This window comes from Lentinula edodes, assembly GCF_021015755.1.
Source record: "Lentinula edodes strain Le(Bin) 0899 ss11 chromosome Unknown C8R40scaffold_63, whole genome shotgun sequence".
Classification (NCBI taxonomy): Eukaryota; Fungi; Basidiomycota; class Agaricomycetes; order Agaricales; family Omphalotaceae; genus Lentinula; species Lentinula edodes.
The window spans coordinates 1-27172 of record NW_025764369.1 but is presented as its reverse complement, the minus strand read 5'-3'; the positions used below and the strand labels follow the sequence as shown (position 1 = coordinate 27172).

At 47.3% G+C, this 27172-nt stretch overlaps 8 protein-coding genes across 8 annotated transcripts; 3 read left to right on the top strand and 5 right to left on the bottom strand.

Annotated features, from left to right (window-relative positions):
* Nucleotides 1-693: 693 nt before the first annotated feature.
* On the top strand, nt 694-2762 carry C8R40DRAFT_1061065 (uncharacterized protein; the record flags this gene model as incomplete). The annotated part of the gene is made up of 14 exons (XM_046225397.1): nt 694-814; nt 877-978; nt 1038-1115; nt 1165-1198; nt 1251-1295; nt 1355-1383; nt 1436-1559; nt 1617-1769; nt 1831-2023; nt 2074-2123; nt 2176-2205; nt 2257-2456; nt 2505-2620; nt 2670-2762. The coding sequence occupies 14 exons, from the start codon at nt 694-696 to the stop codon at nt 2760-2762; spliced, it is 1368 nt and encodes a 455-aa protein (XP_046079852.1).
* A 111-nt stretch (nt 2763-2873) lies between these two features.
* C8R40DRAFT_1074512 (eukaryotic translation initiation factor 3 subunit G-domain-containing protein) lies at nt 2874-4045 on the bottom strand (the record flags this gene model as incomplete). The annotated part of the gene is made up of 7 exons (XM_046226728.1): nt 2874-2896; nt 2956-3348; nt 3407-3560; nt 3609-3779; nt 3830-3926; nt 3949-3990; nt 4038-4045. The coding sequence occupies 7 exons, from the start codon at nt 4043-4045 to the stop codon at nt 2874-2876; spliced, it is 888 nt and encodes a 295-aa protein (XP_046079851.1).
* Nucleotides 4046-4455: 410 nt separating this feature from the next.
* Nucleotides 4456-6784, top strand: C8R40DRAFT_1177354 (uncharacterized protein; the record flags this gene model as incomplete). The annotated part of the gene is made up of 9 exons (XM_046232669.1): nt 4456-4849; nt 4908-5019; nt 5071-5115; nt 5165-5193; nt 5251-5374; nt 5428-5595; nt 5651-5893; nt 5942-6275; nt 6344-6784. 9 exons carry the CDS (start codon nt 4456-4458, stop codon nt 6782-6784), a joined length of 1890 nt encoding a protein of 629 aa, XP_046079850.1.
* Nucleotides 6785-6906: 122 nt separating this feature from the next.
* On the bottom strand, nt 6907-8006 carry C8R40DRAFT_1061089 (acyltransferase-domain-containing protein; the record flags this gene model as incomplete). The annotated part of the gene is made up of 6 exons (XM_046225400.1): nt 6907-7237; nt 7291-7385; nt 7437-7548; nt 7606-7713; nt 7765-7783; nt 7850-8006. The coding sequence occupies 6 exons, from the start codon at nt 8004-8006 to the stop codon at nt 6907-6909; spliced, it is 822 nt and encodes a 273-aa protein (XP_046079849.1).
* Nucleotides 8007-8200: 194 nt separating this feature from the next.
* C8R40DRAFT_1177352 (uncharacterized protein) lies at nt 8201-8650 on the top strand (the record flags this gene model as incomplete). Its single annotated transcript, XM_046232668.1, has 3 exons — nt 8201-8342; nt 8396-8460; nt 8513-8650. The coding sequence occupies 3 exons, from the start codon at nt 8201-8203 to the stop codon at nt 8648-8650; spliced, it is 345 nt and encodes a 114-aa protein (XP_046079848.1).
* Nucleotides 8651-8956: 306 nt separating this feature from the next.
* On the bottom strand, nt 8957-13786 carry C8R40DRAFT_1241414 (uncharacterized protein). The gene is made up of 9 exons (XM_046233543.1): nt 12745-13786; nt 12564-12691; nt 10912-12511; nt 10660-10859; nt 10067-10606; nt 9817-10019; nt 9529-9764; nt 9302-9466; nt 8957-9244 (listed from the first exon to the last, which is right to left on the bottom strand). Exons 1-9 carry the CDS (start codon nt 13600-13602, stop codon nt 8987-8989), a joined length of 4188 nt encoding a protein of 1395 aa, XP_046079847.1. The 5' UTR covers nt 13603-13786; the 3' UTR covers nt 8957-8986.
* Nucleotides 13787-14170: 384 nt separating this feature from the next.
* C8R40DRAFT_803553 (uncharacterized protein) lies at nt 14171-15501 on the bottom strand. The gene is made up of 2 exons (XM_046236270.1): nt 15461-15501; nt 14171-15396 (listed from the first exon to the last, which is right to left on the bottom strand). Exon 2 carries the CDS (start codon nt 15220-15222, stop codon nt 14365-14367), a length of 858 nt encoding a protein of 285 aa, XP_046079846.1. The 5' UTR covers nt 15223-15396; nt 15461-15501; the 3' UTR covers nt 14171-14364.
* Nucleotides 15502-16467, bottom strand: C8R40DRAFT_803552 (uncharacterized protein). The gene is made up of 5 exons (XM_046236269.1): nt 16372-16467; nt 16092-16318; nt 15956-16038; nt 15761-15843; nt 15502-15710 (listed from the first exon to the last, which is right to left on the bottom strand). Exons 2-4 carry the CDS (start codon nt 16310-16312, stop codon nt 15767-15769), a joined length of 381 nt encoding a protein of 126 aa, XP_046079845.1. The 5' UTR covers nt 16313-16318; nt 16372-16467; the 3' UTR covers nt 15502-15710; nt 15761-15766.
* Nucleotides 16468-27172: the final 10705 nt, after the last annotated feature.

Here is a 27172-nt window from a genome sequence, read left to right as displayed (position 1 = left end):
TTTGTCATGTTGTAATTCCTCTCAAAGTTTAAACCCTGTTCAACGTTAAAATGACTACGCTCGTCGTCTTTCGCCAGGCCCAGTTGGCTTTTTCACTCGGCTCCGAACTCTATTTCTTCCTCGTCATTCATTGAATGTCACATTCTTTGATTCTCTTGGCTTCCGGGCTTATCAGCCACCACCATCACCAAGACCGTCGACCATCACGGCAATAATGACTGCCCCAGCGCTGCGGCCTCATGTTGGTGAAGGAATGAGCGTTCCGAGACCATAACTCTTTACTCTCTTCCCGTTCAATCTCCTGGTTCACATTTGTGTTCCGTTTAGCTCTGGCTTTCTAGGTGTTTCTGCCGAGCAACGCTGGGATTGGTCACTACGCAATATCAGGTCGAGTGCATAGAGCGAGGAAGAAAGACAGCGCAAGTGCTTGGTATATCTTCGTCAGAGACTCTGTTCTCCAAACTCGTTACATTTTCCGAATATAAATTGTTCAGCTCCATCTTCCGCGGTAATGCTATCATTTCCCTATGTTCCCCAAAGCCCACAGCTCACAAGTCTCCAGTCATGGGTAAGAAGGAGACTACGAAAACGCGGCATCGGAATGTGCGCATTGTGGATGAGGAGGCAGGGCGGATTTCGGCGGGCAACACTCAAGACCGTGGCCTGAACCCGCCTCAGATCTCACCTGGACGTATGAGTGGGTTTGTGGATGCCGGGAAAAGTAGATTGGAACGTTTCGTGACGCGTTTTTTGCGCAAAGGGAGACCTAAGGTTGGCCTCATTGACAGTCTCAAAGCTGTTGCTCTCTCGTCCTGTAAGTCTTTGACTGCTGAAGTATGACGCTCTTGACGATTATCAATTCGCTCGTATCTTCAGGGGTCAATATATTTATTCTCATACTGCCCATTGCATGGGCAGCACATTTTAGCAATGTCAACAATGGGCAAAATGTATTCACATTCCCCTCGACTTTTTCACGTAAGTTTTACATTTTTCTTTTGTGGATCTGACCTGATCTGACACAACATCTACATAAGTATGCTTGCTTGGAATTATTCCTTTGGAAAAGCTATTCGATTACGGCGGGGAGCAAATGGCATTCTATCTGGGTAGAGGTAGGTGTACCAGGACATGAAAAATATTTGACTAACTCTTGGGTCACAGATATTGGTGATCTCGTTGTAGTCACATTGAACAAGTGAAGCAGAGCCGATTGCGGAGACTGTTTGCTTTCTCACCTTGGCTTGTAGTGCCGTAGAAGCCACTTTGGCTATCATTTTGCTCAGAAGATGCGAGTGAGAGAATTCAAATAATTAACTCAACTTCTTTTTCACCGGTTGATTATTACGTCCAGATTAAAGCTTTTACAATCCACTATCATAGGTACGTACTCGTTGAACACTGGCGCATGATTCTCACTTCGCGTTCCCTCCAGGCGTGGTCATTCTTCATCTTCTGCTAATTCCCGGAACGTCTTTCATCGTTGGTGGTGCCCGCGTCTTGCATCAGGATTTGCATCCTCACCTAACACAAGTTAATCATTCGCTACTTGTTATGGGGTAGGCTTATACACTGTCTTTTCGTGTTGTTACTGATACTCAGGCTTCTTCGCTAAGAGTACTCTCCTTGCTCCTCCCTGCCGCCGTTTTCACCGCTTTGGATCGTGGAGCGGAGGCGTTAGCCGATAATCCTTCGTATATTGTCAACGATACCACTCGTGATACTTTCTTAGTGGTCAGTCGTGGTCTCGCCGTTATCCTGCTCGCAGTGTCAGTCTCTCTTTGTATTTCCGAACCAACTATTTGTTCATTTGGCCGTCTGTCCATTCAGGTACGTGGCTTCTCGTGTGTATCTGCACGATCCTCCTGGCGAACACGACACTCTCGCTGAACATCCCGATGCTCCCCTTGCATTGCTCGACGAGGAGGAACACTTAATACATGGTGAGCCTGAAGTCAATCAATGGGTCTGTCTTGGTATGCTTGCTGTAACCATCGCGCTCATGGCGGCTACCGCTGAATGGGTATGTTGATGTAATGGAGGTGAAACCCATCTGACGATGTCTGTATGTAGTTGGTGGACAGCATCGAATTTGTACGCGAGGATAGGGGTATTCGAGAAGAGTGCGTACGTAGGCTTTGGTGAAATCCACTATTGGTACTAATTGAAATGTAGGTGGTTTGGTCTAGTATTATTGCCAATCGTGTAAGTTGCATTGCCTTCCCCTCAACAGCCTTGACTTTATCGTGTCGTTAGATCATTCGCGGCCGATGGATTTGTAGCGATCGCATATTTCTTGCGGTACATTTGCGAACATCTTCTCGGAAGGAAGACGCCCCCAGCGACTCTGGCCAAAGCTCGTGCAATTGATCTTTCCATACAATTCATACTATTTTGGATGCCCTTCATCGTAATATTAGGATGGTGGACAAATAAACCAATGTCACTTCTGTTTGGTATGTTAACAGTATTCGCCGCTCAACTATATCTGAACGACAAAATAGATGTATTTGAAGTGGCGGTCTTGATTGGCGCGATGTTCTTGGTTAATTATGTAACAGCGGACGCCAAAACGAATTGGCTGGAAGGATTCGCTATGGTATCGTTTTACTCAATGATTGTAAGTGTGTTTGAACAGTCACAATCCGAATTGACCTAACTTATACAAGGCGTTGACCACTTGGTTTTACGATGGCCAAATAGAAATCAGCGAAATGCTGAACGCTGGTGGCTGTTTCATCGTCGAATCCTCGGTGGAGTAAATTTGAACATTGGGGTACATAGGGGAATAGCAAATAGAGCAATATAATGATGACAGCCCGCACAGTGGTTAATCCATTTGTGAAGATAAAAGCTTATAAGAAATCCGGTCGCTACTTGGGATCTGCTCTTGGCTCTGAATTCAAGAAAAGGAGACTTCAGCTAAAACTTGCTTTGAGAATGAGAAATACGTACGACTCCACTGCACACTGAGAATGAGGTTGTCGTATCCCTTCCCGTTGACCTTTTCCATTGCCTTTTGCGCCACCGCCCTGTCTTCGAAGCTCACGAACGCAAATCCCTTTCCAGCACCAGTATCGCGATCACGACCGACATAGACTCGAGCAACACGTCCAAAGTGTCCAAATAAGTCACGGAGATCATTTTCTTGGGTGTCTTCTGAGATATTTGTGACACGCAATGTCGGCAAATCGTCCCTATTTCCACCACCGGGTCCACGCATAGTCTCTCCTGTACCACGGGCTCCTGCACGGAGTGAAGGAGGAATGTACTTCGATCCGGTGGGGCCTGCTCCTGAGGCCGCATCAGGCGGAGGAACCGTATCGTCATCGGGCCCAGCCCCAGTGTCTACCATAGAGAAAATGCGGTATGAGATTCCTTCGCAAGATGACTATACAAGTCGCACCTCCAGCATTTTCCAAACCACCGAGAGTGTCCCTGTAAGGACATTTTGCAGTGAAATGATCTCCCTTACATAGCCGACACACGACTTTGCCTCCAGTAGTGGATTTGACGGGTTTTTTCTCTTCCTGCTGCTCTGACTCGGCAGACTGAAGAAGCTTCGATGAGAATACATATCCCATTGTCACAACGGTTAGATTACACACTTTGTTACCCGCCGATAACGTTAGATAGACGTTTTCGCCAACGGTAGTAGTTGCTCGGTCTGGTCCCCGAGCATTTCCTCTTTCTGCACCAAATTTCTCCCATTTTTGACGTTCTGCGACCTGGTGTTCTACGACAGATTTCTGCAGTGTTCGCTTGATCTTGCGAGTGATCTTGAATCTTGCTAAATATACGACTCTGAGTACGGATTGTGCTGACTTACCTTGACCTTCTTGCCCTGTTCGTTCACACTATACTCTATAACCGTTCGGATATTGTCGTCTTCCTGTTGGCCCGATACTACACAGGACGTTAAAAACCTGCAGATCAAATTGAACAGACCAACCGAGTTCATCGACATCATCCGCCCAGGAGGTTTTCGGTCTATTAGGCAGTTAGCACATCGAGGATATGACCACGTTACAACTCACATCGACATTGTCTACGCAAGTTGAAGTATACAGTCTCAGTATGGAATTGAGAAAAGTCCAGTAAAAGTCACGTGATGAATTACCGCTCTTGAATATTTTATCCACGCATGTCCGGTAGCGAGTTCCATTAACTCGCAAGGAGAAGGTACATAGACTGCCGCGGAGCCATCGAGGCAGCAGTCGCCTGATGTGTCCAGAGGTAATTAAAAGCCATGTTGAAGACTCAAAGTCGAATCCTGTCGAATCACAACCTAAGTCCTTCATTGAAGAAGGATCAGAAATGGCTATGCAGGGTTATATAACGCGCTGGGATATCAAACGCTACTGAATTGATTCCCCATCTCCCCTCTTGCGCTGTGCGCTCATCTACATTTTCTTGGTCGAGCTGGTCTCACCAATTGGCTATTGAATTTTCATCATGAATCCTCATAGAGGAGCTGTAGCAAATTCATATCCTCAACGGCCAATAGACCCTCCTTTACAAACCGTTGATCTTGGAGTGCTTGAGAATGGTGGACTGCAGAGCACTTGGAGCCCGGAGAGAGAAGAAGAGGACAAATATGCACCTTGGCAAGTGCCTTCTCTCCCATACGAGTATTCAGAATCGGCGAGGAGTAGATTTTCAAATTCCACGACAACTTCAATTCGAAAGACTACCATATGGCAAAGAATTCGTGGCTGCAATGTGGGTTGGTTGAGCAGCTTTGAAGCTATCATATTCTCTTCTTGGGTCAACATCTTTATCCTCGTCGTTCCCGTGCTCTGGATCCTGCATTTCTTGGACATGATATCTCATGTTACTTCCTTTTTTCGTAAGTTCCACTCATCACCTTCATCTCTGCCTCTAAATTCACGTTCTTTTTTATCCAGTGTCTTTCCTTTCATTAATTCCTATCATCAAACTGCTTGACTTCGGCGCTGAGAACTTGGCATTGTATTGTGGTCCAGATATTGGGGACTTGATTCTCATAAGCTTAAACAAGTGCGTATCGCTCTTTTGGTCGAACTATCGATTGACAGATCCACTATCTAGTGCGGTGGAAGCCATTCTGGCTCTGTGGCTCCTGGCTAATTGGGAGTGCGTACGTTCACTATATCTGCTGTGGGCGATGCTGATCTATTCATAGATTGCGGCTTTTGCAATCCTCCATCATCGGTATATTCATTCGTTCTCACTGATTGGATCACTGCGCTGCAACTTCACCTGATACAGGTGTGGCCGTACTTCGATTGCTTTTGATACCCGGAGTTTCATTCATCGTCGGTGGAGCTCGCGTCGCTTCACAAGAGCTTCATCCTCACATAACTGGGCTTAATCACTCTCTCCTTACTATGGGGTACGCGCTTGTTCTGATGCCGACTATGACTCAATGGTGACATTTGGAAATAGTGTTCTTGCGTTTCTCCTGCCGATAGCGTTCTTTACTGCCTTAGACAGAGGCATCTTCACAGATGATATGTCTGCCACGGTGGGCATTGACACAGGAGTTGTTAGCGATTACATGCGCGGCGAATTCCTCAAGATCAGCCGTGGCATGGCAATTATTCTCCTGGCAGTGTGGGCACATAACTTGCTGACAATCTGAGGACACAATGCTGAACCATTCTAACAGATATGTTTGCTCGCGCGTTTTCCTACATAATCCACCTGCCGGCGGAGGCTCGTTGCATGAACGTAGCGATGCTCCGGAAGAGTTGAAAAGGCTCGCACACGAGCTGGAGGAAGAGGTTCCCACTGCCAACTTCACATTATCTGTAATAGTTTCGTTATTCTCTGTGACTTTAATGGCCATCACTGCAGAGATTCTTGTGGAGAGTATAGAGCCCATGAGACGAAAGTTCAGCTACTCGGAGGAGTACGTCCATCTTTTCTTTCAATAATCGAAATTCTAACTCCTTCCTAGATGGTTCGGTCTTGTCCTCCTCCCATTGGTATCATTTTCCGCTGACGCGGTGGTCTCTATTGTCAATTTTATCCGAAACACATTCTTTGGCCATCATGTCCCTCATACCATGGCGAGCTCTCGTCACGTCGACGATGCCATCCAATTCATCATGTTTTGGGCGCCCGTTCTCGTTCTACTAGGATGGATCCTTGATCGACCTATGTCGTTGCTTTTTGATCTTTTCGAAGTCGCCATTCTTATTGGTTCATGCTTTCTGCTCAACTATGTCACTGAGGATTCGAAGACGAATTGGGCTGAAGGCGTCATGTTGGTTGCGTTATATATCATGATCGTGCGTCGTCTGTTCGATTCATACGTTCTTCATCGTGTTTCTTAATCATGTCAACATATCGTTTATAGGCACTCTCTGCATGGTTCTATCCGCAACAGCCTGAAATCGGGATAATGCTTTCAAGAACAAGCATAGCAGAAGTTTACAAGGAGTCTACTTTCGGCGGAAATGCCCATAACATCGGATCGTCGCCATTGTCCTCAGTAGCATCCCCATCTGTCTCTACGTTATATGACACTGCGACCGCAACTGTCACGACTACCATGAGTAACTCACAGGTTACCGCCGCAGCTGCATCTCCAATTCCCACAAGTGGTCTTTCCGAGGAACTTCAGAGGCTTGTGAAGCTCTATGGAGTCTTGGTCGATGAAAATAAGAAGTTGCAGGGGGACATCGAGAACGCATTGAGTAGTGTATCCAATCCAAGCAGGACATCTGTGGCAACACTACCGAAGGAAACAACGAAGAGTACTAGACAACGTAGATCACGATACGTGAAAGACGGTTAAAACATTCATTGTAATTTGACTTTTGGAGGTCCTGAACCACTGTATAAGCATTTAGCACAGATTGAAGTACTGGTATGATTATAAGTGTATATCAAATAAAGATACGGGACAGATGTAAGATTCTAACAAGATGGGTCCGCTAGCAATGGTCCCGATACGCCTCTACCCAAAGTTAATATTGCTTTGTGAATGGCAGTCGTTATTTCAGTGCGCATTCTGGCATCGAAGTCTATTTGGGTTTGCTCTGGGTGCCTGTCGGACGAGACACGGACCTGTGTTGAGCGGATCTGGTCAAGGGGAAGGGGCTCGCCAAAAGTGATGCTCAGGCGAGCGCCGATACGAGGGAAATACTTGAAGGGAAAGGATCGACCCTCTGGCATGAGCTTGTCGAAACCAGTTATCCACATTGGGATGACTATGGGACTGCGGGCAGTAGAGGATAAGATGCGACCTCTACAGAGTCAATTCAGCAAGCATGCAGATAGAAATCGACGACTACAGCTTACATTCCCCATTTGAACCGCGGCAGAACTGCAAATCCGTTTTCGTCCTTTTGGTACGTGTCAGGTTGATTCACATTTCCTTCTCCAAAGAGATGGACCTGGAAATCCATGAGCGTAGGACTAGCGAAGGTAAACATATTGCGACTTACCCAGCAACCTTGATCTAGCTTTTCTATTGCATTGTCCACGGCTGGTTGATATATTCCCTTGCCACGGAAAGTTTCGAAGACTTGTCCATATCGGAAAAAGGTAGAAAACACCCTACGCTGGCAAAAAGGGAAATTAACAGACGCGTAGACCATATGGACGGATGCGTACGAGTTCGTGAACATGATATCTGAGGCACCGAGTGTCCAGCGGGTGAAGCGCGAGCTGCGAAGATAATATGTCACGGGAAGTATGCCCCAGGTAACCGGGTCATCCAGTCTTCAATCTCATACTAAGGATGGGCAAAGGTGTTTGGGAGTTAGGACGCACGTAGAAATGTGGTTCGATACTGAAGAGTAATGAGAAAATCATTGGTTTCCTTGTTCTCCGGGGGTTGAAAAGGCGAAGAACTGACTAGTAACTACTCCTCGGTCATGCTCCCGGTGCGCGTTTTCTAGTGCTTGAACAAGATTCTGGAGGCCATTGACAGATAATTTACATAGCCCAGAGTTGAGGAAAGCTTTGCAAGTTATGCCAACGATGGATATAGTGGCTGCAGAGCGTAAAGACATTTTTTTGGAAGTAAAACCGGAGTAGAGTAATTGATTATCAAATACTGCTGAGACAGGTAACAGTTTACGTGAGCTTCGATGTACATATATTGATCCCCAACATCTGTTCGAATTTCTTCCTTGCACACTGACTCTTCCCAAGAGAGAGGTCTTCTCGGCTGGCTGCCAGCGCCAGTACTTGGAGCTGCTTAAACATGCTCGCCTTTGCATTCAGCTCGTTCCTCATCGCCCTCCTTCTAATCTATGTCGGCGCGGGACCTCACGTTCTGGCTTCTATCATGGCACTTGACGACTCTCTTGATGCTCATGAATCAGGTCTGGCCGTCGTCGCTGCTCGTTCGTAAAGCTATGCACGGAATTAAAATTAATTTACTGATAACTGGAATCAGGCAATCCTTTCAGAGATAGCGGACCCCCTGCGAACATGGCAAAACTTATTCTACTTCGGCATAAGGTGCGCAAATATGACTGTACTTGTCCCTTCAATCTAATCACGCACTGGACAGATACAAACAACCGGCAGAAAAAGAAGGAGTACGTCCCATACGCGTCAGGTTTCACGACCTTATACCATCGCTCAACCTCGACCGGCGAAAGCTCCTTGGTTACGGTTCGGCAGGTCTGCTGGGAAGCAATTCTATTGACCAATGTCACGAAGGATCCTGTGTTCATTTTCGTTCCTACATTCTTATACCCAGTGATTGTGAGGAGGAAGTTCAGATACTTAATATGTCTGGGTTTACTTTTTGACAATTCAATATATGATCGCACTCTTGTCTTCAAGTATATCTCCATCGCTTGCCCGCACCATCTTTACATCATATATAGTTAGCTGTCCAAGTTTGGTTCAAGTACTCGTATCGTAGACCATTGGATATTAACTTGTAAATTACAATGCGTGCATACATATAACAAAGCAAAAGATAATGAGAAATTATAGGAATGAAACGATGCTAACTCCTGAGTGATTGCATTACTGGTTATTGGAAATGTTCCTTACGAGTCAGTCCCTTCAATATGCTAGGTGCAGCTTTGATTGGTGGAGGCTTCTTCGAAGTCGTCGGGTTGTTGCGAGCGTGCGAGCCGACTCGAGAATTCGGATGCCTATTACCCACGACTGAAATACCTCCGACAACCGACCGACCGGTGCCCATTCTTCGAAGCCGGTTTTCATTTTTCACGTATTCTTGCGCTCGTTGACGTCCTTGTTCGTCTACCATCAATTCCGATCTATGATTCTACACACCATCACAAGGTTAGATTCAGTTCAGGAATGAGTGCATTCAACAGCATACCTCCGTAGGGTCGAAAACGAGGGTCCCTACAGCACCTTTACGAGTTCCCCGAGTATGAATATTGGCATTGGTGACATGGCGCACCCGAGGAAGATCTTCATCCTCGTCGTCGTTGTCTGCATCAACAAACGATAAATCGTTTGGGTCTATAGCTGGACAGTCATCCTGAAGCAATTGGACCAGTGTTAATGGTACAGCATCAAATTAACTAGTGAATTAGCTCGGACCTTGCCACGTTTTGCTGCTTCTCGTAACTGGCGCATGATATCACTTGTGTTGACAGTATTCTCGTCGTCCTCGTCGTCTTCGTTCGCATCGTCCTCGTCATCCTGCCCATAGTTCGGCCCCGTCATAATGATATCGTTGGCGTCATCTCCCTGAAGGAACGCCAGTTCAGGATCTCCATCGCTATTGATTGCCGCCTGATATTGTTCAGCAAACGCCCGAGTTGCGTCTTGTCCGGCTACAAGGACACTGAGCTGTGGTGACGACAATCAATAGATTGATGCACATACCTAATGATTTGATATCTCCCCTAAGCTCAGGCTCCTTCTTCATTTTCCATCGGACCCTACGACCCGTCTCGTCTTCTTCATCGTCATCATCACTGTTATCAATACTGGCTTGACCTCTGGATCTCTTGCCGTTGCGAAAATGACCTTGGGCAAGCTTGTGGGCCACATCCTCAACGTGAGCATCATCCGCTTGTCGTTGTTCTCTGGAAGATGATGAGTAGAGCGCATAAGAAATGGACAAAACGCTGACTGAAATTTCTCCAGAACTCTGTCTTCTGCTATCTGTGTCTGGTCCAATTCTTTATCGTCTACCAGAGTTTCGAGATTACGGTCCAGGTGTTCTCCATCCTCCTCATCCTCCTCGACTTTACGGAAACCAAACATTTCATCTTCATCACTCTCCTGCGCCTCCCCTTCGATAAATTCCGATTTTTCCAGCCTTCGCCCAATTTTTCGAATTTGAGATTCCACGGGTCGATGTCTTCGGGGTCTGGGGCTAGGTAGAGGGGGCGAAATAGAACGTTCTCCAAAAATATTTGAGAGCTGAGCACTTGAAGATGACCCAGACTCATCTCGCTTCTTGAGACGATGCAATCGATTTCTACGCACTGGGGTATCCTCCGTGGATTCGGCTTCAGACATAGATAATTCGCGGAAGGGCCGCCTAGTGAGGCCCTGGCTCGAAATTGCCTGAGTAGCAAATTGTCCATTTTGCGAGAAAAACTGAGATGGTGTTGGTGGAGGACGATATACCTCTACATTTCCGTCAGGGCGGGTTTGGGTAAGAAATCTGTTCCAGTGCGATTACAAACGACATTTTTATTGCGGAAGGAAAGCGCGCACCCTTGATCATTTATATATAACTCTGGTTTCTTGCTGGTGGACGCGTTCACCGTTTCAATGATCAGTTCCTGCTCCCTCTCAAAGACCTCGTCAGCTTGACGCTTCAGACTTTCATCAACTTCGAGCGCAGGTTGCAGACCGACTTCTTGGGTGAGGGCAAGCGGATTATTCCTGCGGAGCTTATCAAAGAAATTGTTTGACTAAAGAGAAAGAAGGAGTTCAGCATTAGTCAATCATCTAAATAAAACCCACCTGGCCCGGTTCCGTCAAGCTTCCCAAAAGCGGACTAGAAGAACTTGAAGGTATCTGACTATCGAAGAACCCGGAAAAGCCAGCCTCTAATTTTTTTGGCCGAAATCCCTCTCCGTCGTCCGAAAATTGAGAGAAGCCGGACATCTGAGATTCACGAGAGACTCGAGGAGAAAGCAAGGGATCAGGAGGTTTATCAGCGATAGATGCTGTAGAAGTCGCTCGCTCAAGCCTTATCGCAAAGGAGACAGCGGCAGGAGTGAAGGGCTCGATTTCAGAAACGCTAAGGGTTTTCAGAGGACTGCGAGGATTTTCTTTGTCCTCGTCTGTGGCGTAACCATCCAAAGATACTGAAAGACGACTCGATAAGCCTTCCTCAAGATTATGGACAGAGCTCCGACGTCCTGGTGAAGGTCCATGGTTCAATAATTCATGCTGAATAACAGAAGTATTTTCCTTATCTTCACTCCGATCATACATGAGTCGGTCGTTGTTCTCCTTGTCACACTCGTCTTCGGTAGCCCCCCCGTCATAGGAAGAATCCGATTGACGGCGGGCAAACTGAGGAACGGGGGAAACTTTGTCGGAGTCCTGGTCCAGAATCATTGAATCCTGCACAAGGACTTTTCCGAGTGAATGACGTCGTGCAAAGAGATTTTCGTTGTCTTCATCTTCAGTGTCCGAATTCACGATAGGTCGCACGGCTCGTCGGTGAGGAAGATCAACTTGAGTTGGAATATCTTCGTCTTGAGTGTCTTCATTCACCATTGTGATGTCCTGGTCATCTTCGAAACCTTCTTCATCATCCCCTTCGTTTTCTTCGTACTCGTTGCTACTATCTTGATCAACAACGGCAGGACTCGCAGATCCCCGCAAGGAAGTCCACTCTTCATCTTCTTGGTCGTCAGTCCCTCTCTGATGGTGATTTCGGTTCTCTGTGCCCGTCTTTTTCAGGTCCTCCAATGCTTTTTGTGCATACCAATCCAGACCATGTCGTTCGGACGCTTGAATCTCTGGTCCCAGTGGTTTCCCTCCTCTGCTGATCCACTCCTCAGTCTTTTGTTGTGTCCTGCGTGTGTTCTCAGCATTGACCCTCTTTAACAAGACCTCATTCAACTCCCTGGAGTTAAGAGCTTGTGAAGCAGACGCGACTTCACCCGTGCGACGGGAACTAGATATCCCAGCATGCTTCTGGAGAATTCGAGTACTCGCCGTAATGCCGGGCCGACCAGATTTTCTCGCATCAGCTTCTTTCTGTATCGCAACCTGTATGCTAGTGCTTGGATTATCTACAATCTCCAAGTCATCGTCATCATCTGACGCTAATGCACTCGAGCGCAGTTGCCCCTGCTGCTGCAGAGCCAGCAGTTTCTTTTCTTGGAGGCTTTTGAGCAACTGGTCTATATCTGGAAGCTGTTCCTCGTCGGAGTCAGCGCCGTCAGGAAGTTCTGGCATGGATGTACGAGGGGTTTCTGCTTCTGTAAGCTTTGTATCGGCCGGAACGACCGCACTGCGGTTACTGGTAGGGGAGGAGTACTCTGAAAATTCGGATATTGGATCCATTGAATCCTCTCCTTTCAAGGGTGCCGGCGTGTTTCCAGCACTAATTCCCGAGATCAGAGCACGTAAAATCATCGGACAAACTCCACACCTACATTTTACTCAAAAGATTATTGAACGTCAGTTTGCTACTGCGTTGTACGCGAGGGATAGATACTGGTTTCTCTGCATTCATCCGTTGACGTTCTATAACTGTATCTCGACGTTCTTTTTTCGTCGGAGCCTACATGCAGAATTTGTTGAGATAAGAACATATGAAGGCAATTTGTAATGTACCTTGACTTTGTTGGACTGTGATCGTTTTCCTTTAGCCTTTCGTACATCTAAGTCGACTGCAGGTTGGAGTACCAAAGGGTTCATAATTGCGACAGACTTTCCCTTAGAATGGGTTTTGGCTTTTCGAGAAGGCATCTCGTCCTCGGCGTCAGATGTCGGAGGGGTAGTTGAAGAGCGAGTTTGTGGGGTATTGATTGGATGTTTCACTGGTGACGATGAGTATGAGCTTCTGTCCGTTTCTCGCTCAACTTCCCCGTCAGATTCCACACATTTGATGTGCTTAGAGACGCGTTGTCGAAGGAAAGTTGGTGAAGGAGTTGGAGATGCTGATGTTCGGTGCGAATGCCCAAACGACGATGGGGCTAATTTCGAGAGCGAGTCGGAGAAAGCATCTTGGGATAACAAAAGCTCTGTTTCATGAGAAGGAGAGGCTAGAGTGTGCGATATATGGCCGTCCCTTTGTTCAGAAAACAAAGGTTCCGGATCGGTGGGCTTGGACCATTTATCCCCTGACGACTCTGTTTTCTGAGAAGAACCACCACCTTCGTCCTCGCTTTCATCTATATGCTTTATGTCGATCGTCCACTTCCAAGGATAGCCAGACGACGCGTCTTTATTGCCCCCGTCATCCCTGTTTCTTCCATCATTTTCTGCCTCAACAAGCGGAGAATTTGAAGGTTCAGAGGTAGGTGGAGCCTCGCCAGGCGTGTCGGAGCCCATGTTCAGGAGGCTATCATCACTAGCTATGGAATTATATATGTTTGTAGAGGGCTTTGAGGTAGAAACCTCGATTGCTGGTTTTGGACGACCATAAGTCCTTGCTGGCCGTTTAATAATATCGGGTGGAGAAGCTGGCATTGCAGAATATCCAAAAATGGAAAGCTTTCAGCGTTGAGATTGTCAGCCTTATCGTTGAGCGGGAATAATCTTTGGATTGGCGGGGCAGTAAAAAGACAAGAGAGCTCAAGAGTAAACAGAATTTGCGTGACATTCTGTGACAGACGCGTTGTTATGTCTGGTGCATGATTTATGACGTTTTTAGGCAGCACCCGGCACATGGCCAGGCCATCTCTGGCTTAGCTATGGCATGAATTTCTCAAACGCAGTCTCGAGTCACGACTTCAAGCGTTTAAGCTCTTAAGATCTAGACTCACTTTACAGAAGAAAAGGCAAAGCGTCCCAAGAATTTATGACCTACTCTATGGACCTTCGTGGACCTCTAAAAGCCTCTAAGTATAGAGTCATGCCCATAGTGATTATGTATCTTTTTGCTTGATCTGCCTAAATCTGCCTTGAAATGAGATCATGATGAGCAAAAGTAGTCCACCCTCCCGAAGTCACAACAACGAAGTAGTAGTTGGGTCGTGACTTCGGCACTGAAAGACGACTAGCTATAGCTGGCTAGTAGGATATTTGTTCGCTGGAGATATTCTTGTCCATTTTAGATCCATGCTTTTCCAATTGATAATGATGAAGCAGAGCGTTTTTCAAGACACTTTTCCAGTGTGTTGAAAATTATATCAATCGTCCGTTCTAATATTACCGTATTGCAAACAGATAGAACATGAAGGAGTCCTCCTGGGACATGTCGGATATACCAACAAGCATCGAGTGTCGAAATCAATGACCAATATCCTCGTAAGCTGGAGGGGGTACATCAGTGGTGTTTTGGCGCGGTCTTCTCACCTGCGCCAGCTCACGCCGGAGACGCTCATTATCCCTATTCAATTGCTCTACTTGTTGTCTCATCCCTTCCTGGGCGGTGGACAAACTCTCCATCTCCCGGACTCGCCGTTGGAGGCGTTTATTCTCTCGAGTTAACACCCGAGTAATTCCTTTCAGTGAATCCAACTCGTCATTGGGTATTTGAAGCTGCGACAAAGTCTCTTGCAGTTCACTCGCTTGATTACGCAGTTGGCGATTCTCGCGAGACAGATCTTCGTTGATTAGGTTTTGAAGTTCTTCATCGCCCGCAACAGAGGGTACATGTGTAGACGCTTCTCGAAGATTATCGAGTTGTTGTTTGAGCCGTTCGGTTTCTCTGGTGAGTTCTTCAGCAATCAACTCCTGGGCTGCCACGTCACCATGAGAGATTTCGAGACGGGACGTCAGCTCTTCAATTTGCAATCGAAGTACTGTATTTTCCCTGCTGAGATCTTCAGTAAGCCTCAGCGAAGCAGGTAAGCGAGTCAAGACACTGTTCTTATCCAGTAACTCGGACTGCAGCCGCGCAATTTCTACCAGACCGTTATCGACATTGCGTGACATGCGGTTGAGAGATACAGTATGATGGCGTGATAGTTGGTTTAAGGTCTGTACTGAAGAACGCAGATCTTCGTTCTCCTGACTGACTGTTGTGAGAGCATCCTGAAGAGTACGTATTTGAGCATAGAGACTCCCAACTTCGTCCTCCTCAACTGGAGCTGATGACGAGGATGATACCTCATGGTCAAACGGATCTTCGTCAACGACGATCATTGAAGTGCACTTGCCCCAACCACAAACAGTAACTCACCAGTGGATTGGTTCCGAGCAGAAAACGCGGTCGCAAAAGACTCAGGAAGATCTTCTGGTATTTCCAATCCAGCAAGCGCGCGATAAACGAGGAAGAGGCCGCCTGTAAAGTTATCTTTGGTAAATCGAGTAAATTTTCTGACTCCTAAGGTGTGCCTGTTGAATTTGAGAAATTGAGGAGAGCGTTGATAGGAAAGCATACCAGATTCTCGAAAGTTGCCCATCAGTCAGCCTGGCTTTGCGATACAACGGTGAAACTTCAGTCTCAGCGTCAAGGTAACCTTTCTGCAAGTGGTCGTTTTGGTCGAAAAGTTTGTGGGAATGAGATATAAAAGTTGCAGGTACATTCCATTCTTGTAGGTCCACCGGAGTAACATACGCAGGGGAAGGAATGAGAGAAGTAATTGGGGATGAGTAGATCGAATTCGCAACGTGGGGGTTTTGTGACACTGCTACATACAGTTTTCAATAACGTAGCTCTCATTAGATTGAAAAGACCAACCTTTCTTCAGCTGAGCAAGATCTCCTGGTGTTGTTGGATTCGTAAGAGATGCTGATGGAGGTTCAGTGGTGAACGCCGGAGTACTAGTAAGAGTAGTATCTTTAGGTGGAGTTTGTGTATTGAATATCGCCAAGGGGCTGACTGCACTGTCGGCGTCAACCACCAGAAGGTCAACTCAATGTGTATACAACTCACCTTTTGAAAGTAGATCGCGATCGAAACTACGTCGCCCGGACTGAGCCCAACCGATAAATCTTAGCGCGACCGTCAGTTCTTGCCTAAACTTTGATAAATGTTAGAGTTCCTTGAAGGGTTTGGAAGCTTTCCATGCCTCGTTAACCATCCTTTCTCCCCAATATCTGCTTCACTCCATATCTCTGAAAGGACTTGCGGGGATAATTTAGTTGTAAGAAACACCTTCACTGCTGTATCGGCATCGAGTTTGGCAGCTGCGGGGTCTTCACGCTTTATCTGACCGTCAAGAGCCTTTGACAGAATTATATCTGCCAGTGATAGCTCCTCTTGCGTAGCTGTGAATTGTGAGGGTATCATAGGTACCTACATCAAAGGGTCTTAGGATTGTTAAATGCAGAGTTCACAGCTTTCCTGACCTTGTCAGCACATAATTTCTCCCAGATAAAACTGCGCAACCACAAGATCTGAGCCGGTTCAAGTAATTGCCGACCTGAAGGTCTTGAGACTCAAAGGCAACCCCGGTTTACCCCGGTCCGATACACCTGTAGAAGACTTAACCTGGACTTAACTTAGCATCTTTGAGCATTTCTCTTTTTTTAATCTACCAGATGTTGGGGTGTACTCCGTACGTCAGATATACAGCTTTGACCTTTGTTCCTAATTCGTCTACGCTGATCACGATTACTATATACTGTACAGCTGTAGATAGGTCACGCAGACGGACGTACACGAGCTCCCTCAGTTGTTTTCATATCAACTGAGGTGAGCTCACTAGCGATTAGGATACCTATACTTACTGACGGTACCCGTTAGCTTAATCCTACGTTAACAGGTACCGAGATAATACACAGTTGTTTTCATATCAACTGAGCTTAATCCTACGTTAACAGATTATGAGACTCGCACTCTGATTAAATATGAAAAAGTCTATCAGCAGTAAAAGAACTCAATTCGGAAGTATCTTCATAAAAACAAGATGTCGTTCGGAAACAGCCCGAACATACCCAGACTCCCGGATGAAAAGCAACTCGTCGGTGAAGATAATTGGCGACCATACAAGCGCGAAATCATGTTTGCAGTATAATCAAAAGGCCTGACAGGATATCTAGATGGAACGATACCTAGACCTAGCAGTTACCCCGGACAAATATACCCAGCAGCACAGCAGACCACACCTCTGTTCAGCCCTACACCATTCCCAGAGGAATGGGACTCTCGAGACCGGCTAGTTGCGGGAGCCATTGTCTCAAACATCACTGACCCAGTCGGACTGGGAGTAGATGAGACGAAACGCGCATCCGAGATCTGGCAGGCGCTAATCAAACGTTTCAAGAAAAGGGATGAACAACGGATCCACCTCGCGGACACAAACCTCCGACAAGAGAAATACGACCCAGAGTCAACAATGGAGGAGCACGAAAAGAGGATGCGGAACTTACTTAAAAAGGTGCACGACCTGGGAGGAACAGCGACCGACGCACAATTCCGGTGCATCATCATATCGTCGATGCCACCGGGATGGAGGCAAGATGTCCGTAGCGTACCAGGAATGACGAGCGCGGACACTTTTACATATCTACACACCCTGTGGTACGAGAAGGAGGAGGAGAGGAAAGAAGAGGAGCAGGACACCAAACGAGTCAAGGTGCTGATGGCGGCCCACTCGAACCCAACAACACCCAACTCGACCCAGGGAAACCAGCCCCGGAGCACCAGCAGGTCAGTAATAACTTGTCACAACTGTGGCAAGCCCGGACACATCACGAAGAAGTGCTGGGGTAAGGGCGGGGGAATGGAAGGCCAATGGCCGAAACAGGGCCAGGTAAACAAAACAAAGGCAGGGACAAGTGCAAACGCAGCAACACCAGACGACCCACCAGAAGTAGTATCACCTATGGCAACGTACGTCATGTCCACACAAGCGAGTAGGAAGCCGAGTACGTCTACGTCAACACACAAGTACCATTCAACCGCTGACCCAGCGACTAGACAAAATGATCCCATTCTAGGGAATACAGGTCAGCGGGAGAGTAGGGAAAGGGACGTAGAGTACGACTTAGCTAGTTACTCAACTGTACAGAAGGAGGGATGTACAGCTTGCCAGGGAAGCACATCTCTGTACTCACCACCTACGCCCATAATACGAACGTTTATTGATTCCGGAGCATCTGAACATTGTTGGGTACAACGCTCGGACTTTGTAGAGTACACCGAAGTGCAAGGGCAAGGTGGAAGCAGTGCAATCTCGGGGGACACAGGGCAGTTCCAGATATTGGGTGTCGGAATGGTTCAGTTTGTGACACGGAGGCAAAATGAGGAAAGAACAATCCGGCTGACAGGAGTAAAGCACACACCATCGTTCGGGCATAACTTAATCTCCTTGTCAACGCTAGACGGGCGGGGCATGAGAGGCGAATGGGGGCTGGGTATACTGACGGTCAAAACTCCGGAGGGGGATACCATTCTGGAAGGGTTCGGTAGAAACAAGATGTACCAAGTTGAGGTGCTAGAGTCCGGGAACCTCACCGTCAGCTACTCCCGAGCTAGAGACAGACCCGCCAACATCCTCACCTGGCACAGAAGGCTGGGACACGTCGCGATACGCCAGATACTACGGATGTCCAACCGTAACCTCGTGGATGGACTGCACATCACGAATTGGGAAGTGCACGGGATGTGTGAGGATTGTTTATATGGGAAAGCAACAAAGCGCCCCTTTGACGAGATACTTATCCATGAATTGGAGGTACTCAAACGAGTACACATCGATCTCTTCGGCCCATCAAGAACACAAAGCCGCGGGGGAGCAACCTACCTCATGCTCTGCACAGATGGCAAATCATCATTCAGAGTCCCTCACTACCTGACAAACAAAAGGAAGGAAACGGGTGTCAAGGCATTACACGAATTCCGTGTCAAGGCAGGGCAGAAAAACAGACGGGGAAGGTACTGAGGACCATCTGGATAGACGGCGGCGGCGAGCTCAACAACGGGCTGGTGGATGAATACTGCGCCGAACATGGGATCACCATAGAAAAGGTGCCACACGACTCCTCTGCAGCGAACGGGGTGGCTGAGCGGTCATTTCGAACCGTAATGGAAGGCACACGCACTCTATTAGAGGAAGCAGACCTCCCATACTCCTTCTGGGGCGAAGCCTCATCCACATGTATCTACGTAGACAACTTCGTACCCTCCTCGCGATACCCAGATGTCGTACCCATTGAAGCATGGACCCAGAGAAGACAAGACATGTCCCACTTATGACCATTTGGATGTGATTGCTGGGCAACGCTTCCCAGGAGACGGACAGATGGTAAACTCGGCAGACAAGCAGTTAGGGCAAGCTACTAGGCTACATGGGCAGAAGGGGATACAGGGTATGGATTCCAGAAACAAAGAAGGTGGAGGAATCGCACGATGTAACCTTCGAGGAGGGAATACCGCACCGGACTCAAAAACCGAAGGGAATAGAGGAAACGCAAGAGGACGAGATTTTTGAGGATCTGTTAAGATCATGTACACCGTGTAACCGTGCCAAAGCTACAAGGTGTCTAAGTGCGGAAGACGAATGGGACAGTAGTGAAGTTATTAACAACACCGCCGTTACGCTGTTAGTCCCCGGAGAGCGAGAGTAGAGAGAGAGGAGCTAAGTAGCAGCCAGGTCGGAGCGGCGGTATCGCCGCTGACGAGGAGCGGACCAGAGAACGTTCAAGTCCTAAGGTCGAGGGGAACGTACTTCAAGGTGTTGAGCCTGAAGACTTAGAGAAGAGTTAAGTTGAGAAGGGAGATCTAAGTTGATAATTAAACTGAGGAACTACAGTAGCGTACAGGCAGTATTTATATCTACGGAACGGCGCATCGGTGCGGAGCGCCAGACTAACTACTAGGAGCTATACGAGTAGTACCTGCAGGGTAGAGTAAAAGACAATAAGGAGAGACTAGAACAAAAGGGTATGTGTAGCGAGAAAGAACAATAAGAAGAGATTACAATAAAGGACAGATCTTCGGAATACCGAGCAGCGGGATGGAGGCCCGAGGCATGGACTTGACAGTATCCCCCTCTTAGGCTTGAGCCCTCGAAAGCTGTTAGTATTGGGCAATACTACTAGTCACCAGAGAAAAAATTTTATATCCCGTTAGCATCGGCAATTATCCTTTTTAGTCATCAGGAAAATTTCATTAGTCCACCATAAACCAAGTACAATTCGAGTAAAATTTTTCGCTGGTCCGTGCGCAGTTTCGCCGTAGAAAAGGCCCAGGGTTTTGCCGATAAGGCCCAAGTTTTCAAAACTCCAAAGTCCAGCAAGATGTCGACTAGCCGTACTCAAACCACCACCACTACTTCCTCTGCTACCGCCGGACCTTCGAGGTCCCACACAACGAATCCGCCACCGGCCGACCATGTAGACGATGACGAGGAGGAATTGGAAGAGGACGACGATGAGGCCATCCGGCGGGCGGAGGAGAAGGTCCGCAGGATGAAGGCGAGGAAAGCGGCGGCGGCGGCGAAGAAGGCCGCAGAAGAAAAGGCTGCCAAAGCAGCAGCAGCAAGGGAGAAGGCAGCGCAGGAGGCGCGAGAGCGAGCTCGTTGAGCACAACAACAAGAGGAGGAGGCTGTTGGCCGCAGCGGCGACAGCTCGGAGTCAGAGGGGAACCTCCGCAAGTGAGGTGTCGGTTTCGCCGCGGAGGCCCATGGTAGAAATTTCGAAGAAGAGCAAAGGAAAAGGCAAGGCTAAAGCCCAGGTGCGTTCTGCCATTACTACAACTAGATAATTGTCTGACTTCTTCCTGCTAGCCCGTGGACGAAGACCCGGACGACGGCGACGACGACGACGACAAAAAGGAACCCTGCGAACGATGCAGGACAAAGAAGATCTCTTGCCAGATGCAGGCTGGCAAGAGAAGTTCCATCATCTGTAAACCCTGCCATGATGCGAAAGTATGGTGTTCGTACTCCGGACGGCCGTCAACGGTGAAGCGAGAAGGCAGCTCCAACCCGACCGGCGAGCGCCTGGCTGTCTTGGAGAGCCAGGTAGCTCAATTACTAGCAGACAACCGGCAACTTCGTGATGGACAGGTGAAAGCCAACACCTACCATTGACACATGAACCGGAAGTTGGACTGGCTTGTGACGGATGCCGCAAGGAGGAGGAGGACACCCCCTGAACTGCCGGAAGCCGGGCTGTTGGGATTGCCGAAGAAGCGAAGAAGGGTAATGGACAGCGACAAAGAAGAGGATTGCGAAAAAGAGAAGGAGGTAGAGGAGCAGGGAATGGAGGAAAATGGGGAAGGAGATGAGGAGGAGATGGTAGAGGAGGAACCGGCGCCGGCTAAGGCGCAGTCGGAGAAGGGGAAGGAAAGGGCGGAGTAGAGTACATGCGGACATCGGACCTTGGCCCTTCGGCCAACTCTTGTAATCTTCTTGCCTTCCTGTTGTTCTACCTATAATTTTGTTTGCCCTTTTGTATATATAAAAAATGTCAACGCGATTTGAAATCGGAGAGCGAATGGGCCGCGAAGCGGCGTAAGAAGTAATTAGTTTGGAAGTATAAGTAGTTTAAATGAAACATAAGTGAACAGTGAATTGAAGAATAGAATAAACAATTAAGAGTAGGAGATAAACACTCAATTTGCTATCATCGTGTTTATCCTCTAAATGCACAAAGTACACTTCGGCGGAGCGCGGCGGAAACGGGGAAAGGAATAAAATGATTTTTTGTGATCAAGGTCCAGGCTTCAAAGGATAACGAGCGTGGAATGCGGGTACCAGCTCGTCAGCATGTAATTCATCAGCAGCAACCCAGGAAAATTCATCGTTGGTACCTTTGTAACCGGCCCACCGAATATAGTAACGTAGAGGACAACGCTTGTACCTTCTGTCCAACTTGGAGTCCAGAATTTCGGCAACCTTGTACTCCTCTTCACCATCAACTTCAATTGGAGGTGGAGGAGATTGAGTACGATTCGGGAAAGGATTCGGCGTAACCGGCTCCAGCTGTGAGACGTGGAAGACCGGGTGAATTTGGTGAAGATAATCTGGGAGCTTGAGCTCGTAAGACAAAGTACCAGGTCGACTGATAACCTTGAAAGGACCAAGATATTTTTCAGAGAATTTTTCAGTAGGACGAGTAGAGCGAATATGCTTAGCAAGAACAAATACTTCAGAGCCGATCGGGAACTCCGGATGCGAGATTCTTTTCCTGTCAGCTTGTTCCTTGTAACGGGATTGAGCTAGAAGGATTTCCTCTTGAAGGAAAACGTGGAGTTCATTGAGGTTGATGACAAAGTCTCTAGCTAGATCAGACTTCATATCGACCTCGGGCCGAACGGTGATGTTTGGGTGGTATCCTTTGTTAGCGAAGAATGGAGTAATACCAGTGGAAGCATTGGGAGCGTTGTTATAGGCGAACTCGGCGATCGGAAGTAAAGGCGACCAGTCATCTTGTTGATAGGAGCAATAGATCCTGATATACTGCTCGAGAATTTGGTTGACACGCTCGGTCTGCCCATCGGCTTCCAGATGATATCCAGAGGTATAATGAAGTTCCATAGATAGCGCTTTACCGAGGGCCCGGAAAAACGCCAAAACAAATTCGGAACCACGATCAGAAGTGACATGATTAGGGACACCATGCTTGGAGAAAACGTGAATAACAAAAAGCTCAGCTAGTTGGTCGGAAGTGATGGTGTCATGAGTTGGAATAAATATAGCTTGCTTGGAAGATCGATCCACGACGACGAGGATAGCTGTATAACCATTCGACATTGGCAGTTGCTCAATGAAGTCCATGGAGATGGAATCCCATGGTCGGACCGGAACTGGTAGGGGCTTCAACAAGCCGTAAGGCCAATGACGGTGGGGCTTATTGCGACCACAGATAGTGCAGGAAGTGACGTAGTCACGAACAAAGTCTCTGACCTTGGGCCAGGTGTATTGACGACGTACAGCTTCTAAAGTGCGGTTCTGGCCGAAATGGCCGGAGAGTGGGTGATCATGGAAATAGCGGAGGACTTGAAGGCGAAGGTCGCCGTGATTAGGGACATAAATACGGTCGTCAAGGCGTAATAACTTGTCACTACCTAAGCTCCAACATTCATTGGAAGGATCTTTTGCAAGTTCCAAACCAACAACGGAGCTCGGGTCGGCGGGAAGGGCGAGGATGATGGCCTGGTGTAGGGCTTCGATATCCATGATAATTGAGGCTCGTAAAGCCGGGCCTTCCAAGAAGGTAGCTCGAAGAGACGCAGTGAGTTGTTCGTTAGTAAAGATAGGACGAAAGTTATGAGGGTTCACTTGGGCGTAGCCGATATCCCCCTCTTTAGGGTAGACGTCCCAGCGTCTAGTTATCGAATCAGGTTTCTCGCCGAGTTTCCCCGGTCGGAAGCAAATGACCATATTAAACTGATGTAAAAATTCAGACCATCGGACCTGTCGGCGTGTAAAAACCTTGGTAGTAGAAAAATACTCAAGATTCTTGTGATTGGTGACGACGTCCACCGGATCACCCGAGCCTTCTGACGCCAAGCTTTAAAGGCCTCGAAGATGGCCAGTAGCTCTTTGTCGTGGGTATTGTAGTTGAGTTCCGCCGCGTGAAGCGTTCTGGAAAGGAAGGCTAGAGGATGAATTTCACCGTCAGCATATTGGATGGAGAGAATAGCCGCAATGGCATAATCGGAAGCATCGGTCTCCACGATAAGTGGGTGATTTGGCTCCCAATGGGCCAGTATTGGCGCAGAAGTGAAAGCAGTTTTGAGATTTTTGAAGGCCTCTTGACAGCTGCTGTCCCAGATCCAGGAAGCGCCTTTTCGGGTAAGCCAAGTCATCGGCACAATGATATCACTGTAATTATAAATAAAACGACGATAGAAATTTGTGAAACCCAGGAAGGACTGAATGTCCTTAACCTTCCTCGGAACCGGCCACTCTAGAACTGTCTGAACTTTCTTCTTGGACATAGTCAATCCGTCGGGAGAAAGAATATAACCCAAATACTCAACAGTATCCATATTGAATTCGCACTTCTCGGGGTTGGCGTAAAGCCGATGTTTCCGTAACCGCCAAAGAACCTCCTTGACGTGTTCTCGGTGTTCTTCTGGCATATCAGAGTAGATCAGAATATTGTCAAGATAGACGATGACACAAACATCGAGCATGTCAGAGAAGATGTCATTAACAAACCGCTGGAAAGCCGCAGGGGTGTTCGTAAGGCCGAACAGCATAACCTTCCATTCGTATGAGCCATAACGGTGACACGCCTAAATTTTGGCTAGACGTCTATGCTGTGAATTGTGACATTTTCACGTATAGATTTGTATCAAGAGGACTGTAATTGAGACCCAGATTGACAGTCAAAGTCGATACTGAATCAGTCTAATAAGTTGAAGGGACCATATACCCATACTACCACAAGTTGGTTAGTTTACCCATCCCCGATACTACCTACGGATAGCAGTCTACCTGTTTGTCAAGCAGGATTATACCAGACTCGGACTACATCCGAAGGATGACCATTCACGTATGACATACCAAGGGTATTCTTATTGGACCTTACACTGGCAGGAGTTTGGAAGAACTTACTCAAGTGACCATGAACCGAGGATTGACTCGAAATGACTTTCTAGAACTCAGGAATTATCAAATACTCCTTCTAGAACGAGATCATGCATTAATCTAAAAAGACTGCGATTTAGTCTAATAGACCAATCAAGTTGCATGGTTGAGGAAAATGACTAGAAGAACGATCGAAGTACTGCGAGGCTCCGAAGACATATCAAATGAATGTCAAAGAGTCCTGACGTAGAAAACATTGAAGAATGCAATTAAATGAATACAATGCGTAACTCCCTTGATAGAGTATAGGCACAATGGGTGTCTGTTGAAAGAGAGAAGCAATTAGTTTAATCCAGATGAATCAGATTGATAGGATTAGAATCGAGGAGAGCTGATTTGCCTCCGGACGAGATGACAAACGATCGAAGTAAGTGTTGAACCGCAATGACAGTTGAACACCATTCGAGTCATTCTCTAAAAACAATTAAATTAAATGAATATTGAAGTACCTACCTATGTTTGGAGGTATACTAGAATCTTGGAACCAATATGGACCAAATAAGGACATGTAGATTCGAATTAAATGGTATCTGACTGAGTGTAGAAGTTTCCTTGCGGTTCCGAACATTTATTGTATTAAATTAATTGTACTATGCGACTCTATATTCTGTATGTATAAATAGCGATCCGATGTATCTGGAATACAAGTGATTTTGGGACGACGTTGCAGTGCTAATCCGTAAAAAGGAAAGACACACTCCCGCCAGACTGAAACCTCTTCGCTAGCAGCCATTCGGGCCCGGCACTTGTGAGTATAGGAACGTCGTGTTCTGCTCCTTGTGACTGCGAGAAGTATATCCAGTTGTTGGGTATTCTTCGAACTTAGGATCAGTCGTTGGTCTTAAGGGCAAATCACGCTGTGTGGTTGTGCCAGCACATAGTTCTAGCCCTCTGTAGGGGTCTGTGTGTTTCGGTTTTAATTTACTTTGATTCAAACCCCCAATTCTTGATATACCCAAATCAATACAAACCAAAGCACAAATCGTGCTGAATCTACCTTGATCAAAGGCATATATCGAATCCTTAGAACGATTCAAATTGATTAATCAAAGCTTCGTACTTAGCTCTCAAAGCTTTGCGGAACCTTTGCCAACGCTACCCCTTGCTATTAAATAAATTTGATAGCAGTGAACTCGCATATTGTGTATTAGATTGGTTGGTTGGAGTGCCCATTAGATTCCTTCCTTTCTCTTTCACACAAAAACGAGGCAAGCTCGTTATCTGGAGCCCACCGCGAGGGGTGGTTTTGAAGCTACAATTAGCTTGATAAATTAAATTGAACGTTTGTTTGGATTATATTCGATTATTTGGTAGAAGTGTATTGATCTTTGTGATACCATTTCTGTGAACTGTCAACATTAGTTCATCAGGAAAACCGCGTACTTCGAAGAATTCGGAGAAAGCAGGTGTCATGCCTTGCTTCTCCGGACCTTTCCCTTTCCTTTCCAGAGCTCCGGTTCATCACTTATACATGTTTCCGATATTCTATGCACCATCCTTACAATCTTTACTGTACATATTACCTGTCACTCCAGTAGCCACATGACATATGTACCTGACAGCCTCATGTACAGTATATAGGCTGGGGACTCCCCTTGGAGCTCCCCAGCGTGTTATTGTCAAATCTTACCTGGAAACTCTTCCTACCTGGCTTGGTCCCTTTAGTACAGTCTACTAGTACTTGCTAACAGGGCCTGACACGTCTCAACAGTCATATATTTCCTCATTATCGGTTTCCTTTATCTCTGTCTCACCTCAACTCTGTTTCTCCTCTCTGTTTCCTATCTCTGGCCTCTTTCTGTCAATCCTCGTATTGTCTACGCCTCTACTTCGACTCACCATCTACGTCGAGGCTCTACAATTCGTCCTTCATCCTTTGGAACCTCCCATTAGGTTCCCAATTCCGCTTCATTGCTCCCTAAGCTCCCCACAGCTTCCCACTCGTATCGGCTACACCTCCCCTCCACATCGAAGCGGTGGTTACGTGTTACGTTCTACACCTCCAGGACCCTCTATTAGGTCTACCCAAGCTCCACAACTACCCCTGGTTAGGCTCCCCTCACCAGTATCGGCACTATCCCATACCTCCTCGTACGGCCTAGGCGGCTACTGCGTTCGCTTAGGCCCAGTCTGGGTAAGACCAGAGCAGGCCTTCTGTGCCGGGGCCTCACATAATAACACGCTCAAAGGGAGTTCTCTCCAGTCCAGTTGTTGAGTAGGTCCATGCACACCACTTGCCTCGCCTCCATGATTCCCACATACCTCCCCAAACCCAATTTCATCCCTTCCACCTCCCCATTCTTCACGAAGCTTCACTGGGACCGATTTGCCATTCGTCAGGAAGGGCCTCGAAGTATTGGCCCACTGCTATGGACATCTGGAACACCTCCCTCAGTGTCCCCAGAGCATACTGGTCAGCTTGCTAGACTCTCATTTCATGGGAGGAGCTTTCAACCAGTTTTGATATCCCCTGGAGCACCTCTGAAGCGTCCAGCTGGACCAAGAGCTATGCCTAAAAGACCCACCCAGGCCCAGGATTTATCCACAATGTCACAGGAACCTGGGACTGTACAGTGGTGCATTCCTGCCCTGCAGACAGTTCA

Bases quoted from the DNA above. Each gene is read 5' to 3' on its own strand.
- C8R40DRAFT_803552 (XM_046236269.1), bottom strand. From the start codon at position 16,312: ATGATACCCTCACAATTCACAGCTACGCAAGAGGAGCTATCACTGGCA. The intron at 16,039-16,091 runs GCATGGAAAGCT...ATCAAAGTTTAG, and splicing joins GAGAAAGGATGGTTAACGAG to GCAAGAACTGACGGTCGCGC. The intron at 15,844-15,955 runs GTGAGTTGTATA...TACTCTTACTAG, and splicing joins TCGCGATCTACTTTCAAAAG to TACTCCGGCGTTCACCACTG.
- C8R40DRAFT_1241414 (XM_046233543.1), bottom strand. From the start codon at position 13,602: ATGCCAGCTTCTCCACCCGATATTATTAAACGGCCAGCAAGGACTTAT. The intron at 10,020-10,066 runs GTCAGCGTTTTG...ATCATCTTCCAG, and splicing joins AGAGTTCTGGAGAAATTTCA to AGAACAACGACAAGCGGATG. The intron at 9,467-9,528 runs GTCCGAGCTAAT...CAATTGCTTCAG, and splicing joins AAGCAGCAAAACGTGGCAAG to GATGACTGTCCAGCTATAGA.
- C8R40DRAFT_803553 (XM_046236270.1), bottom strand. From the start codon at position 15,222: ATGATCGTCGTTGACGAAGATCCGTTTGACCATGAGGTATCATCCTCG.